Source organism: Cervus canadensis, chromosome 24 (genome assembly GCF_019320065.1).
Source record: "Cervus canadensis isolate Bull #8, Minnesota chromosome 24, ASM1932006v1, whole genome shotgun sequence".
Classification (NCBI taxonomy): Eukaryota; Metazoa; Chordata; class Mammalia; order Artiodactyla; family Cervidae; genus Cervus; species Cervus canadensis.
In genome coordinates, this window is record NC_057409.1 from 27,357,870 (window position 1) to 27,372,661 (window position 14,792).

At 57.6% G+C, this 14,792-nt stretch overlaps 2 protein-coding genes across 6 annotated transcripts; both read right to left on the reverse strand.

Annotated features, from left to right (window-relative positions):
* Positions 1-3,200: 3,200 nt before the first annotated feature.
* On the reverse strand, positions 3,201-10,260 carry GMPPA (GDP-mannose pyrophosphorylase A). Of its 5 annotated transcripts, none has more exons than XM_043445236.1 (14): positions 10,176-10,260; positions 9,233-9,293; positions 9,029-9,126; positions 8,000-8,103; positions 7,550-7,736; positions 7,135-7,194; positions 5,939-6,069; positions 5,246-5,260; positions 4,771-4,905; positions 4,566-4,663; positions 4,353-4,399; positions 4,057-4,149; positions 3,778-3,946; positions 3,201-3,479 (listed from the first exon to the last, which is right to left on the reverse strand). In XM_043445236.1, exons 2-14 carry the CDS (start codon positions 9,270-9,272, stop codon positions 3,379-3,381), a joined length of 1,278 nt encoding a protein of 425 aa, XP_043301171.1. In that variant the 5' UTR covers positions 9,273-9,293; positions 10,176-10,260; the 3' UTR covers positions 3,201-3,378. The 5 variants fall into 5 exon arrangements, with proteins under 5 accessions (XP_043301171.1, XP_043301170.1, XP_043301173.1 ...); XM_043445235.1 differs by having other exon boundaries at positions 9,939-10,229; XM_043445238.1 differs by lacking the exon at positions 9,233-9,293 and having other exon boundaries at positions 9,939-10,228.
* A 648-nt stretch (positions 10,261-10,908) lies between these two features.
* SPEGNB (SPEG neighbor) lies at positions 10,909-13,005 on the reverse strand. Its single transcript, XM_043445828.1, is given in 5 exon segments — positions 10,909-10,937; positions 10,940-11,046; positions 11,229-11,370; positions 11,968-12,278; positions 12,884-13,005. Coding segments are annotated over 5 exon segments (711 nt in total).
* Positions 13,006-14,792: the final 1,787 nt, after the last annotated feature.

Below are 14,792 nucleotides of genomic sequence, written 5' to 3' on the forward strand. Positions count from 1 at the left end.
GACCCCGGGGCCAAGGAGATGAGTGCGGGAAACGAGGGCTGCGAGGGGGCAGGATTTAACCAGAGGCCACACGTGGTCGTCGCCTGGTTGAGGAGTGGGGAGGGGACGGACTCCTCCTGCTCATCTCTGCTGAGGACGGGGTACTTTTCCGCCACTGATGGAGCCTCCATACGCTGCTCCCGTTGGGGTGGCAGAGCTGAGCGGAGAGGGGCATTCCTTGGGAGTGGGAGGCTACTGGAGACTGCCGGGGCGGCGGGTGGCAGGGGCCGGCCCTGGGAGCCTCCGAGCTCCGATTAGAACTTGGACAGACAGGACACGCAGCGCCTCCTTGAGGCGGCCAGTGGAAACCGTGTCACAGGGACCTTGTCCACAATCAAGGGCCCACTGGGGGATGGAGACCACCACTTACGTCCAGGGTGGCAAGGACCAGTGTTTCAGAGGGGAGGGTGTCTCTCTGTGGGTAGAGGCGTGGGCGCGGAGTGGGGCAGTGGCTTCCCCCAGCTCAAGCCTCAGACCCGATGCTCCTTACCACCCGCTGCCCACCTGTTCTGCAAATCTTCCAGAAGGGTGTCTGGGGAGGGAGAAATCCCCGCTCCCTACGGACGAGGGCCGAGGGCGGTTCAGAGCTGGCCCGGGCGGCGGAGGGGAGCCTCGAGGGAAGGAAGGGGAGGAGGCGGCGGAAGGGGCGAGGGCGGCGGGCGGGGCAGAGTAATTGCATGTTTGTGAGTGCTCCAGTCTCCGCGCACGAGGGAGCCTGTGTGGCGGTGGGTGTAGCTTCGCCTCCAGGAGTCTGTGTCTGTTGGCAGAGGTGTCAGTGTGTCTGTCTCAGGGGGTCTGGGCTCTCCCTGGCCCCCCCGCCCCCACGTCGTGTTTTGGGGAGCGCGGCTCTGGGCACACCCAGCTGTGCTCCGTGCTGATGCGGCAGATGTGGCGGGGCCCCAGCTGTGCCGGCTTCCCGGAGAGGGGGAGGGGCTACAATCTGCTCCCCCGATAATGGCTGCTAAGTGCCAGGGGGAGGGGATGGGGACGGGGTGGGAAGGAGGCCCGGTCCCTGCCACACCCCACCCTGGCCGGCCTCCCCCCAATCTGTGTTCTTGGCTCGGCCTCTTCCCCCTGCCTGGCTCCTGAAGCCCGTCCAAATTTCTCTCCACGCTCAGGCCCCTCAGTCCCCCTCCCCAGCTCTCCTCCTCTGTCACCCCATCCAGCTTGGTGCCAGGGACCCGCCCCCCCTCCCCGGCCCCCAGCTCGCTCCCCCTCGCTGATTTTACAGAATAATCTTTTTATAGAAACTGAAAAAAAAAAAGGCGCTAATGGCAGAAGCAAACCCCTCCCCCGCATCCCTCCCCTCTCATCCCATACTTCCCACCCCAGTTCCCTGTTTTCCCCAGGGCCAGCACCCTCCTACCCCTACAGGGCCAACGAAGTCCCGGAGGTAGTGAAGGGGGACCCCAGAGCTCTCCCCTCAGGAGGCCGGACACTCCCACGTGCTGGGTCCTGGGATGTTCCCTTAGGGGTGGAGGGGGACTAGGCCCCTCCCAGACTATGCTTGAAGAGAGTGGAGAGCAATGGAACTTCTCTCCTTAGACGCCCCCTCTCCACCTAAGCACATAGACAACAGTGACCTGCTCTGCCTGGGGCGGGGGTGCACACCACAGGGACCTCAGCTTCACTAGCCCCCTCCACTTTTAACACTGACCCTGCCCCTGCCCCCACCCGCACTGGGCCCAGGAGGGGGTTCCTGGGGGCCAGGGCCTGACACAGACTTATTGGATTTCACGGTGTTTTGCTGAGAAAATAATTAAATTATCATATTTATGATGAAGCTGCCATGGCCTCTGCCAACCACTCGGAACAGAAGGGTCAGGACTGGGGGGAGGAGAGGAAGGGACCAGGCCCCTGGCCCCGTGGCCCACCCCTCTCCCAGCCCTTCCCTCAGGGGCTGACCCCAGCCTAGAGGAGCCATCTGCAGCCCCCTGCGGACCCCACGCAGAGGCGACAGAAGGTCGGGGCTGGAGGCAAGAGACTGGAGGGACGAGGAGTGGGAACGAGGCAAGAGGCTGAGTGAAGGCAGACTGTATTGTAGATCAGGAGTGCTGAAACCCCCGGGTAGTTTCACAGGTGCTCTGACTCGGCCTGCAGGGGCCTCCAGGGGCTGGGAGGTCACACCTAGCCCAATCCCCAGGTCAGCCTCAGCCCAGCCCCGAGAAGGCACATCTTTCCAAGTGCCCAGCTCCAAAGCTCTGAAATCCTGGGCTTTGATAAAGGCCCTGGCACCCTGCTGCCTGCCACCCCTGCCGGCTGCCAGGACCCCCTCCTCCCTCCCACCCACGCCCTGCCCCCCCATTCTCTTCGGGTAATTAGATTCCTCTCAATTAGCAGATTACGATCATTACCAGCTCATCTGGCAACCAAGCTCTGCACCCACAGCTGGGGAAAGGGGGGGGGCACCAGGAGGGGCACACGGGGGTCATGGGTGAACACCAGAGAGAGCTGGGTTTCTCTGGGGCTTCAGGAATGTGAAAGAAAGACTGAGGACCCTCCACCTACCCACCCACTGGCCCGCAGAGGGCAGAGCCAGGGTGTAGGAGGTGGCCAGGGCTCCTCCCCTCCCAGAATGGAGTAGCTCCCACTGTGCTTCTGGAGAGAAGGCAGCAAGCAGCTCAGGTTCATCCTGCCTGCCAGGGACTAGAAGACAAGAGATGTGGCCTCGGGCGGGGGAGAATCCCCCCATCCTGCCAAAAGCCAAGCTGGGAGCAGATGGAGCTGGCAAAGCGGAAAGCGGGCCGGGACTGCGCAGGAACCAAAGAGACTGGACACCAGGTGATCCAACCTTGGGCCCTGGGCTCCCAGGCCCAATCCCCATGCTTGCCGCCTGCACCCCACCGGCCAACCGAAATCCCTCCCCCTTCCCCTTGGAAACCTTACACTCCGGAGCCTGAGCCAGGCCCAGTGAAGGGGAACAGGGAGGCAGCATCAGGGTGAAAGCAGGACCAGCGGGCTAGGAGCCTGGAGGGCCTTCCTCCAGAGCGGCAGAGAGGCTGAGGCAGTAGGAGGGGGAAATTTACCAGGGCTCCAGATTCATTATTCATGAGCCCGCAGCAATGACTCCAATTTAAATGCTAATGTGGGGGGGCCTGACTCAGCTGCCCCCCTTCCACCGTCACCCCCAGCCCAGGCACAAGCGGAGTCCATGCAGGCTCCAGGGTTCACCCGGGTTTATTAGGGAGTGGAGAGGGAGGGCAGAGTCCTCCGACCACCCACGTTGCTCCCCGCAAGCGTGCCTGTGAAGAGCCTGCCTGGACAGAGGCTGGCCACGCAGGCAGGCAGGAGCCTCAGGGGAGCAGACTGGAGTTCAGGGGGGCCTTCTGGCAGGCCCCCTCAGAGGATGATCTGGTTGGTGAAGCTGCGGCTCAGCTCCTTGTGTGGCAGAACAATCGAGTTCAGGATGAGCACCTCGGCAGGGATCCGGACGCGGCAGCCTGCAGTGTGGACCAGGGCACCAGGGGGAAGCCATGGGGAGGGGAGGCGAGGGGCAATGAGCTGGGGGCCACTGCCATCTGGGGGGGGGGACCCCTCCCTGCCCATCTGTGCCCCCTGTGACTTACACAGGACCTGACACACAGCAGACACTGGGTAAATGTTTGCTCAAGGAATACACGCACGCACACACACACACACACACACACACACACATACACATAGGCACACAAATGCTCCCACAGGGCATGGCCATCACCTGTGGAAGTTTCTTGCAGTCCAGCGGCCAAGAAAGCATACCTAGGATAGTGATGGCGGGCAGCAGCTTCCCGTCCTTGAACAGGCTCTCACTGTCCATGTGGGCTCGGGGGTCATTGGGGTTGGGGTCATTGGGGGTACCCTCCACGCGGGCCCAGCGCCCCACGGTGCTCCCCCAGCCCACGATGCTGTGCAGGACACACGTGTGCTCCTGACAAACAGCAAGAAGGGAGTGAGGGGCCAGATGCAGAGCTCATGGGGCACACCCCTCCGCTTGGCCTCTGGGGGCGCCACATGGGCAGCGTGGGCCTGGGTGCCTACCTGCAGTGTGGCTCCGTGGAGGACGATGCTCTCTCGGAGCCGCACGCCCTCGCCTATGGTCACTCCCTCGCCGATGGAGACGTTGGGGCCCAGCTGTGGAGAACAGCACAACCGTAGGCCTTGGAGGGCCCCCAATCCAGTCCCCTCACAGAACAGATAAAGGGGAAGGGACCTGTTTGAGGCCACCCTACAAGCCGTGCATGAAGGAGAGACCCCATCCTGAGCTCGGGAGAATCTGTACCACCCCACCCATTCTGATGGCCACCTCCCTTCCTCTGGGCTGGGCCACTGCTTACCACTGCCGACGGGGCCACCTTAGCCGTCGGGTGGATGTAAACATTTCCTAGAAGCAGAAGAAAGGACTGGGGGCAAATGCCCCTAAACCACACCTGGTTCAGGGAGGGTGGGGCTGAGACTTCACCTCTGGATCTGTGACCAGGAGTCACAGCTCAGAGGGGAGCAGGGCTGGGCTGGGGCGCAAGGATTAGGGATTGGGACAGGATGGGTACCTCGAATCCGTGGACCCCCTGGAGTGTGCTTGGCCAGGCGTTCTGGGTGAGTGAGCTGGTACTGGCTCAGATAGAGGCGGGAGGCATAGAGGGCTGAGCTAGGGGCCAGAAAGTGGAACCGGGGGCTCAGGGGCCAGCAGGGCCTGTGCCCACTGCCCCAAAGTCTCAAACGACCCAACCATCCCATCAGAGGCCACTCCCATACCCTGCAGACTTGATCTGGCTCCAGATCCCGTCAGTGAGGTGCACGTAGATCTGGCCCTGCCCGGCCAGGGCGGAGAACACATCCTGCTCCAGGCGGATGGTACCTGCCCCGGGCCATAGGCCTGAAGAGTCCTCCCTGGCACGGAGGGAGGGATACTGACATCAGTTCCCCAGCTGAGCCCGACTGGGGGCCAACACAATCACTTGGGGACAGGGATCAAAGCGAATCCCACGACCTCTCCAGGTCTGGTCAGATCTGCTCCAGAGGGATGCTTACATCTCAGGAAGCTCTCCCATCACCCTCGCACACGTCACACCCCTTTCCCCACCCCCACCCCCCGAGTTGCTGTGTTCCCAGGCACAGACCTGCTGCCCATCCTGCCCTTTGACCAGACCTGGGTTCTCCTCCCTTTTCCCATTCTCCCCACCATCCGCCCTCCCTCTCACTGGATGGAATGAAACACAGACAGACTCACCCCAGAGGAAGGCAGCTGGTGAGGGCAGAGACAGTCACAGAGAGAGACGGAGAGAGAGAGAAAGAGAGAGATGGTGGAGATGCCAGCTCAGCAGAAACAGACAGAGAGGCCAGGAGAGATGGAGAGAAAAGCAGAGAGATGGGTGGGAGTGAGAAAATGGTGATGCGTGAATGAGGCATGAGATGGGAGATGGGCGGGGGAGGAGGGAGTGAAGGCAGGGATCCAGGGAAGGAGCAGGTCCCAGCCTAGGAGGACGACCCTGGGCTGTGGCCGATGGTGAGCAGGGCTCTGGGGCACTGTGCTCCAGGCGGAGCCTGAGCCTGAGAGTACAGCTGTACACGCGCACGTGCGTGTGCGTGCACACACAAGCCTGTGTGCACCCAAGTGTGTGTGTTGCCGTCTGTTCAGAAAGGCATCTCTGGGACACTCAGGGGTTGAGAGAAATGGACCAGAAGGGGAGTGGGCAGGCAGTGACAGAAGACGAACTGAGATGGATAAGGAAGAGGGACAGAATGAGGTTAGGAAGGGAGGGATGGGGAGGCTCGGCTGGAGATGACAAGTGGAGACAAGAAGGACAAGGAAGGTGAGCGGGTGGACGTGGAGCCTGCGGAGACTGGGGGTGAGGTGGTGGGGTGGGGGTGGGGTCTTTGACCAGGGGCACTTGGGGTCACAGGGTCATGGGGCCTGCCTCACAGTTGCCTATCCTGCTGATTTCGCTGGAAGACATCTCGGAGGGGTTTCAGGGCTTCCGGGGAAAAGAGGTAGATGCCGCAGTTGATGATGTCACTGACGAATGTGCTGGGCTTCTCCACATAGTGCAAGACCTGAGGACAGAGTAGGCTGGGGTTAGGGGAGGAGAGGCCACTGCCACCGCCTCTAAGACCCCCTGAGCTCCAGATCCTCCCTGCTGCCGGAGCGGTCTTCCTGCAACGCAGACTACCCCCAGCTGTTGGCCTTCACCTTCAAGGTAAGTCTGAACTACATGCCTTTCTCCTTCCCACCTCCCAGTGTTCCCGGAACATAACTCCATGCTATTGCATACCTACTCCAGGAATGCCCCTTCCCGTCTCTTCATCTGAAAAACTAGGCTTTCAAAACCCAGTGTGAGTCCACTCTGCCCCAGAGCTGGCTTCTCAGATCTGGGCACCCCTGACCTCTGGCCACACCTCACATAGCACTGTATCATTTGTGATGGCTGGGTTTCCCACTAGTCTGAGATGCTTAGAAACAGGGATTGTCCTTCAGCTCTACTTCTCTTACACCTAGCTAGTGCCTAGCCCAAGACTTCAAAATAAAATTTATGCACACACGTGTGTGTGTACATGTATTTTTAATGCACAAATAAAAAGGGGTGGAATAAAAGGGGTGCATGAAAGTCAGGCTCAGGGAGCTTCACAAACAAGGACAGAGACTCTCCGCCTTGCTGCTTATGCTCTGACTTCCGTAATTCTGGAGATGCTATGTGGTTTCCTGCCTCCGGGCCTTTGCACATGCCGGTCTCTCTACATGCAATGCCGTCCGTCTCCTTCATCTAAACAGACCTTCTCCAGGTAGCCTTCCCCTCCCCCAGCCAGGTAAGGCTGGGTTGGGCCTCTTTTTGTGCTCTCAGTAGCACCCCAGGCATTTATCTACTGTGATGCTTTCACTCTCTCCAATTTCTCTAGAAGGGATACATGATGAACGACCAAGAACATGCCCCACCTGTTTGACGAGAGTGGGCCCCCCCCCCGCCAAAGTGGTGCAGCATTTCCAGAGGTGGAGTGGCTGGGGAATGATGACACACACAGGCCCTCCGCTCCCTCCGCCCACGCCCATCTCCGATCTCACGCCTCATTCACTCATCACCATCTTCTTATCCCTAGAGCAAGCCAGCCCCCCTCTGCTCTCACCTCGTGCGTCTGTGGATTCTCTACAATGCAGCCGTAGTTGAGGGACTGTGTCCTATTAGCCTGAAAGACAGACCCATTGAGACAGTGACCTGCTAGCTCCAGAGCAGCAGGGTCTGTTTCCTCTTTCTTTCCCTCTCCTACAGCACTTGGCACACACCCCCACGGCAGACAGGGCTTCGGCAAGGGCGAGAACTGACAGCTGCCGCCACCCCCTCACCCGCTCCCTGCGGCTGAGCAGCCAAAGGGCTTGGGATCTCCACCGCCCCCTCCACTGCTCCTGCAGTTTCTGGCACACCTCCCTCCTGATGCCCGTTCCCAGTCCAACCGCTGGGCTGCCTCCCCGACACCCTGCATTCCAGAAACATTTCTGGATTACCCCGCCTCAGCACCCTCCAGCCCCCCAGGGCCCCCTCACCGTGGTGCCAAGGAGCAAGAAAGGGTGTGGCTGGTGTCTGTGGACATCCAACATGGCACTCAAGGGGAAGTCGGAGCAGACGTCAGCATTGAGCACGAAGAAGGCTTCAGGGCTTCCAGCCAGGATCTGGTCCCGGAAATGGTAGAGACCACCCCCTGTGCCCAGGGGGGCAAATTCCTGCAGGTACCTGTCCCCAGGGACCCCAGGGCCAGCTCAGTGAGATCAGGAGAGACAGATACAAGGAGCCTCGGTACGTGACTCCTCCTGCTCCCAGAGGTACACCTGTCTGCGGCCCACAGAGAAACTCAATAAACTCAGGGATTCACAGATGCCCCAATAAGAATCCTCCTAGTGTGTGAGGGTGAAGTCTAGTGGATGGACCCCACTCCCGAGAACCAGAAGTTCAGGGCACTGCCCCCCAACCCCCACACCACCCATGTGCACAAACACCTGATGGGAAGGTTAAACTCCTGCTGGGCAGCTTCCAGGAACCGGGTAAGGGGCTCATCAGGCTGGTAGAAGCCAATGAGCAGAATCTCCTGCATCCCAGGGACCTGGGGATAAAGGAAAAGGTTGGAAGAAAAAAAATATCTGATAGGAAAGAATGAAAACGGGGAGAAATCCCTGGTGCTGGCTGCGAAGTCTGGAGACCACAGTTTCTTTCTCAGCTGTGAGGCCCCTGGGCACTCACTTTACCACTCTGGCCTGTTTCCTCCTCTGGACAATGAGGAAGTTTGGAGAAGCCTCAGTCCCTGATGTTTTCATCTTTTATTATTCTATTATCCCCTGCCCTCTCACATCTGAATTGGGGCTCACCCTAGGGAAGATTTTGCCTACCAAGCTGTGTTAAAGAATAACCCATTCATTTCCGCCCCCCCCCCGCCCCCGTATTTATCATCTGTCAATCTGAGCTTGAGATGAGGATATTATTTATCAAGCACCTATACTGTACTAGGCACTTTACAAACACGATTGCAAGCTTCGCCACCTCACAAAGCAGGTCTAATCATCTCCATTTTTACAAATAAGGAAACTAAGGCTCAGAAAGACTGGGAAATTTGCTCATGTCCTTACAGCAGGTAGAAACGAGATTCAAATAAAACCCTGCCTGCTTCAATACCAAAAGCAATAAAGAAATTAGCTCCTCAGTGAGCAAAGGTATGAGTTCTGCGCTTTGCTATCATTAAGGTTCCCCAAGCTACAGCGTTAAATTGTCTCCAAGATTTTTGCCTGATCTCACATTCCATGCTTTAAAAATAGGAGCGGAATCTGAGCAAGAGGCCAGATGAGACTAGGTTAGGAGAAGACAGTAGGGCAGCCACACAGAACAACTCCAGAGGGCAACATCCACATTTTCATTTGTAAATGGTGGTCCCTGAAGTTATGCCTTGTGGGAAGGTCATGGTTGGAAAAGGGGGAAATATGGCATGAAGGAGATGAGCAGGAAGTGAAGTGGGAGAGGGGAGCCTACGGGGTTACCTGGGCACAAGCCTCAATATGGTGCTGGATCATAGGCACCCCCGCCACAGGAAACAGGGGTTTGGGCACCTCAAATGACAAAGGCCTGAAGCGAGTCCCTGGAAGAGGAGAAAGAAGCACATTTCAGGCTTCCTGCCTCTCTCTGTGCTCACCCAGTTAACCACTTCAGCCCAACCTCCTCCCCTCATTCCCCTGGCTCCTCACCCTTTTGAGGGCCTCCAATCAGGATCACAGCTTTGAGCATGATGGCGATTGCTACCTAAACCTCAAATCCCAACAGAGAAGTCAGGCTCAGATCTCACACCCCAACCCAGGAACCTGATTCATACCCCAACTAGGCCCCAAATCCCAAATAGCAGCACTTAGCCCTCTCCAAGGATGTAAATCCAAAGTTCAGTATGCACCTGCCCAGGATACAACACCTTGTATATTTCACACAACTCAAATCCCAGCCCAGACTCCAGCTGGCCTTCAAACCCCACAATGAATCCACCCAAATTCTGAAATTCACACCCCACAATTTGACCCCTAACAGTCTTCCCTCTGGCCACAGATTCAGCAAACTCAGAAACTCAGCAAGAGACACCCTTCTCAGATCTCAAACCTCAAGAAACCTAAACTCCAAACCCATCAATTCTCAGTTGTTGCATCCTGACTCTAGATCTTAAGCCCTGTACCCCAACAGTGAACCCTGAATATTGAACCTCAGAACCCTGAGTTCCAAATACCTAACTACAATCCTAAGAATGGCTCCCAAGTACTGAACTAACTCTGATGCGTATATAATGCATCCCAAATCCAATTTAAAATAAACCTATATAGGCTGAACCTGAATCCTAAAACTAACCTCTAGGTGATGAACCCTGAGTCAAAAGACAGATTCCTTTAGCGTCCCAAACACCGAACCTACCAAGCCCTGAGCACCGACACTGACGACAAGTAATGAATCTCTGGATTCGGAGAACTGATTGTTGACCCTCTAAACTGCACAACTGACTCTAATAAGTCCTAGCCTCGCGCAGCCAGAGACTGTGGGACCCACACGAGAGCGTTAGGGCGGAGAGCCAGTCGAGACCTCCGAGCCGCTCTCGGTCTACCGTCCTCTGCACTCTACCCCTTTCGGCGCCCCTCCATCAGCTTCCTTTACCACTAGTCCCCTTTCGCCAGATCTGTCGCCCGCTACTGCTTGCTCCTTCCGCGCACGTGTCTTCTCGCAACTCGCGAGAACTCCGTCGCAGAGTCTGCCGGGAATTGTAGTTCTTAACTATCCTCTTGCTTTCTAACCAGGAGCGAGGAGGTGAGATTTATGGGAGAGCTCGGGGGCGTGGCCAAGGAATCTAGGGGCGCGGATCCAAATTAGAAGAATGGAGCCTGAGAAACGGAGATTGGAATTTAAGATTAGGACCTGAGCTGTCTGGGAAAGCGCCCAGGGGTATCAGCCAAAGCAGAGAGCCAGGTCCCAGGGAAGAGCGAGGCTAGAGACCTGAGGGAGTGTGGCCAGCCTTGAGAAGGACTGGGCCAGAGTGCAAATCCCCCAGGAGAAGGTGGGGCTTGAGCTACGCCAATGAAGAGAAGACGGAGTGTTAGACTTGCAAGTGCGGGAACTTTTTGACCGTGAGAGAAGTCATATCTCAGATTCACTGTCTGCAAAATGAACCACTGGACTAGGCACCCTCCAAACATTCTGATCCCAACTTTCTGTGACCTTGGTGTGTTGATCTGGAATAAGTGTGGGGGCAAGTGCAGGGGAAATGGCGTCTCAAAAGAACAGAATAGACGCCAAGACTCAAAGAGAGCAGCTTTATTAAGCAAGATGAAGGAGGGTTGTCTGACCCACCCGCCCGGGACTCCGGCCAGGGCGACAGGTCTGAGGGTCCCTTTCAGGCCACATCCACGCGAGCGATGGATGGTCCATGCCCAGGCTGTTCTCCACGTACACCTCGTACTTGCCGCTGTCCTCCGGCGTGGCCTGGCGGATAGTCAGCGTCGTGGAGGTACTGTCGATCTCAAAGAACAATCTAGGTGGGAAGAAGGGGAGGGCAGGGCCTGGGATCAGTTTACGCGGGTTGCGGCCGGGGTACTGAGCTCCATTCTTCGTCGCCCAGTTCCCCGCCCCCGCCCCACTCCCGCCAGTTTCTGGACCCCGCCCCGCCCGAGCTCCCGCTCCAGGTGCTGTCCTTGCGCAAGTCCCCGCCCTCACCTGTAGTCTTCTTCGATGTCTTCCCCGTTCTTGGCCCAGCCCACGTCGGGCGCAGGCTCACCCAGGATCTCGGCAATCAGCGTTACTGTGGCGCCTTTGCGCGCCTTAGTGTTATCCTGTCCCTTCTGAATCTTCGCTGGAACTAGAGGAAGGGAGAGGGACTGCCACCCAGTTAAGGACCTAGAGATGAGGCAGGCTGGGCATCACCTCCCCAGCTAACACCCGTCTCTAAATACTAGATGGATTTAAGCTCGCTGTGTGACGTTGGGCAGCTCTTTAACCTCGCTGGGTCATCATCTCCTCAACCGTCAAGCGGAACTAGTCCCGCCCTTCGCAGAGGTTAATGAAGAAGGATCAGTAGAGATTCTAGGGCTGAAAACCTGGAAATGTTCACACATCTAGCGGTGCCTCGGAAATTGCGCTGGGCTGAGAACCAGAAGACCAGGGCTCTAACCCTGCCTCTGCTTGTGGCTCTCGGTGACCTCGGGGCCCTGGAATCGCGTGACTGAGCCCTTAGCGGGCTTCTTAGGCTGGATGGGATGGAATTCTGGGGGTAGGAAAGGAGTACGCGCGCGGCCAGCGCTGCGCTCTGGTCTGCCGCTCAGGCTGTGCGGGGGCTGGGCCACACCCCCCTGCGGACACCGGGAGGCCCAGCGGTAAGCGCAGCAAGACCAGGCTGTGGGCGCCCGCCAGCTGGTGCTGCTCCGCGCGGTGACACTGCGGCCAGGGCGAGTAGTACCTTCCCCAAGGATGCGCGCCGAGTCGGAGCACTGGCCGAAGGGGTTGCTTACGTTGATGCTGTACTGGCTCAGATCTGCCAGCTCGCGATCGCGCACCACCAGTGCCACTACGTCAGGGTCCTTGAAGACAGAACGATACTTGGGCCCGTTGCGCAGTTCCTTGCGGCCCTTGCCCCAGCGGATGAATGGGTCCGGGAACGCCGAAACAGGGCAAGTCAGTTTCGCCGCGCTGCACTCCATCAGCAGCACCACGTCCTTCAGCGGCTCCAGCACTCTCGGCGGCCCTTTCTCGCGCAGCTCCTTCCGGGACCTACTAGCACGGTCCAGGTCAGGGCCCCAAGCTCTCATGACACGGCCCGGGCCCGCCTGCAGCCCTGTCCATCCGTACAGCATCCCCTGCTCCCCTCCCCCACCTCAGCCCACTAGACCCTTAAACGTGTGGGGGTGGGTAGGGAAGGCAGCCGCTCCTGAATTGTTAGTAAAATTGTCTACTCTGGCAGCCACCCTCCTCCCCTCAGAAACCGCTCTCCTCTAAGTCCAGTGACCCTATAGGTACATGACACTGTGCTCAGTCGTGTCCGACTCTTTCCGACCCGGTGGACTGCACATGCCAGGCTTCCCTGTCCATCACCAATTCCCAGAGCTTACTCAAACTCGTGTCCATCAAGTCGGTGATGCCAGCCAACCATCCATCCATTCTCCTCCCTCCTTCAATCTTTCCCAGCATCAGGGTCTTTTCCAATGAGTCAGGTCTTTGCATCAGGTGGCCAAAGTATTGGAATTCCAGCTTCAGCATCAGTCTCCCCCCACCCCCCAAATACAGTGTTCAGTCTACCTCCATCCCCCAAATGCAATTGTGAACCTTCTGCAGCTCCAGCTCCCTTCCTCCAGCAATTCTCCAGAGCTCCCCCTTACCTGTGGTCCTGGTAAGAGGCCTGGATGAGAATGGCTGCTTTCTGAACCTGGGGGTCGTTGATATCCAGTGTACATCCAGGGGGAGGGGCCGCTGGTTTTTTGGCGGGAGCTGCTTTGGACATCTGGGAAGCAGGAAACAAACAAAGAGGTCTAGGCTGACACAGAGATTCTGAACTTCAGACTTTTCCCTGTAGGTTCAGAACATCCCTCTGTGTGGGAGTGTCTAGGCTGACCTGAAGATCTAGACTCGTGAGGGCTCAAGTTCAGGACGTGGGTCAACTAGCTGGGTGGCAGGCAGCATGCCCTTCCAAATGGCAGGGCCAGGGCGTGGGTAGGTGTTCAGCCCTAGGCCCAGGTTTTATACATGGCTCCCCTCCTTGCCTTCTTTGGCGTGGTTGCCCCAAGCCCCCGGGGACCCCAGCCCCCATTCCCTGACCCACACAGTCTCCTTATTTAGCCTGAGGATGCCTGGGATGCTAGCTCAGCCACTGGGGCAGCCCCCAGGGGAAACCTGAGCAGCTCTGGGGTGCACCACACGTCAGCACCCAGAGAACTGGGCAGCTGGGCATGGCCCCATCCCCTTCCCAGAGCAGGGGCTCTCCATCTCACTCCCAGGAGAACTAGGCACGGCTTCAGGTAGACAGGAGGCTCAGCTCCCTGCTGGGGCAGTTTACACTCAGGTCAGTCCCTAGAGAGAGGAACAACACATCGTTCCTGGATACAGTCAGTTAAGGGGTGTGAGTGTTTATGGAGGTGCCCTTGAATGAAGCCATAGTGGCGATGGGCTTCACTGTCCAGCTAGCCAATTAGGAGGGGCCCACATGGCAGTCAGGACCAATCTGGAAAGACCTTACTCCCCCCAACCCAGAAGTCTAGGGTTGTCATTTCCACACTGTGCCTCCTGGTGGTGAACAGATAAACCTAGAAGGGACCTTAAGGATTTTTGAGAACAGCATCCTCTCCTGCCTCCCCATTCCCACACTCCCCTCCATGTGACATCATAGGGTCTGGCTGGGCTACACTGTCCCTGGAGATTGGCCCTGACTCTGACACTCTAGGTCTGCCCAAACTCCCTCCCTGGGCATAAGCTGGTGTATAGGGGCATAAGACCACCAGGGGTGAAGGGGTTAACTCCTCTGAGATTTGCCTGGAGTCCAGTCTACCCAGGCCAGGGCACTAGGTAAGCCTTGCTTCCCTTCACTGTAACTGCCTGCCCAGGTGCAGAGTGCTGTCAGCTTTTGATCAGAGCAGTTTTGACATGGCTCTGCTGACATAAATTACCTTTGCTCCTCCGAGTTTGGAACAAGCAGTTCACATGCCATTTCCAATAGAGATGAGAGGGAAGCTCAAGATCAGAGGGGGGACGGGAGAAGAATTTTACCATTTATCAAGATATGAGTTCAGGCACCTCATTTTTATATGAAAACACTTGCAGTGTGTAGGGGATTAGAGACTCACAGGCAACCTGTATATCTTCATTGCTAAAATGGCAGGTGGGAAAGGTGGCTCTCTGGCCCCTTCCAGCTGGCCCTAACATCCTGTTATTTTATGATGATGGGGTTTGGCTCTTCCCTGGTGTTCTGAGAAGCCAGAGAGGCTGGGCTGGGCAAAAAGTGGTTTGGACTACAGCCAAGGGACCCTCAACCTTGATCAGCAACACACCAGCCCCAGCTCCCTGTGCTCATGGTGAAAGGCTTTATTCCTTTTACATTGCCAAGAACAGAATATTCAGTCTGGGGAGAGACAGGGGGGCACAGTCCCTCTGGACAAAGAACTGGCTCCCCCTCCATCCACCTCAGGGCAGGGCAGCCCAGTTATAGGACCCAGTGACCCTTCTGTGGCACTGCAGGGGGTCAGCTAGAGTCAAGGCACCTTAGCACCCAGTGGGAATGAGAAGGGCCAGGCTGAG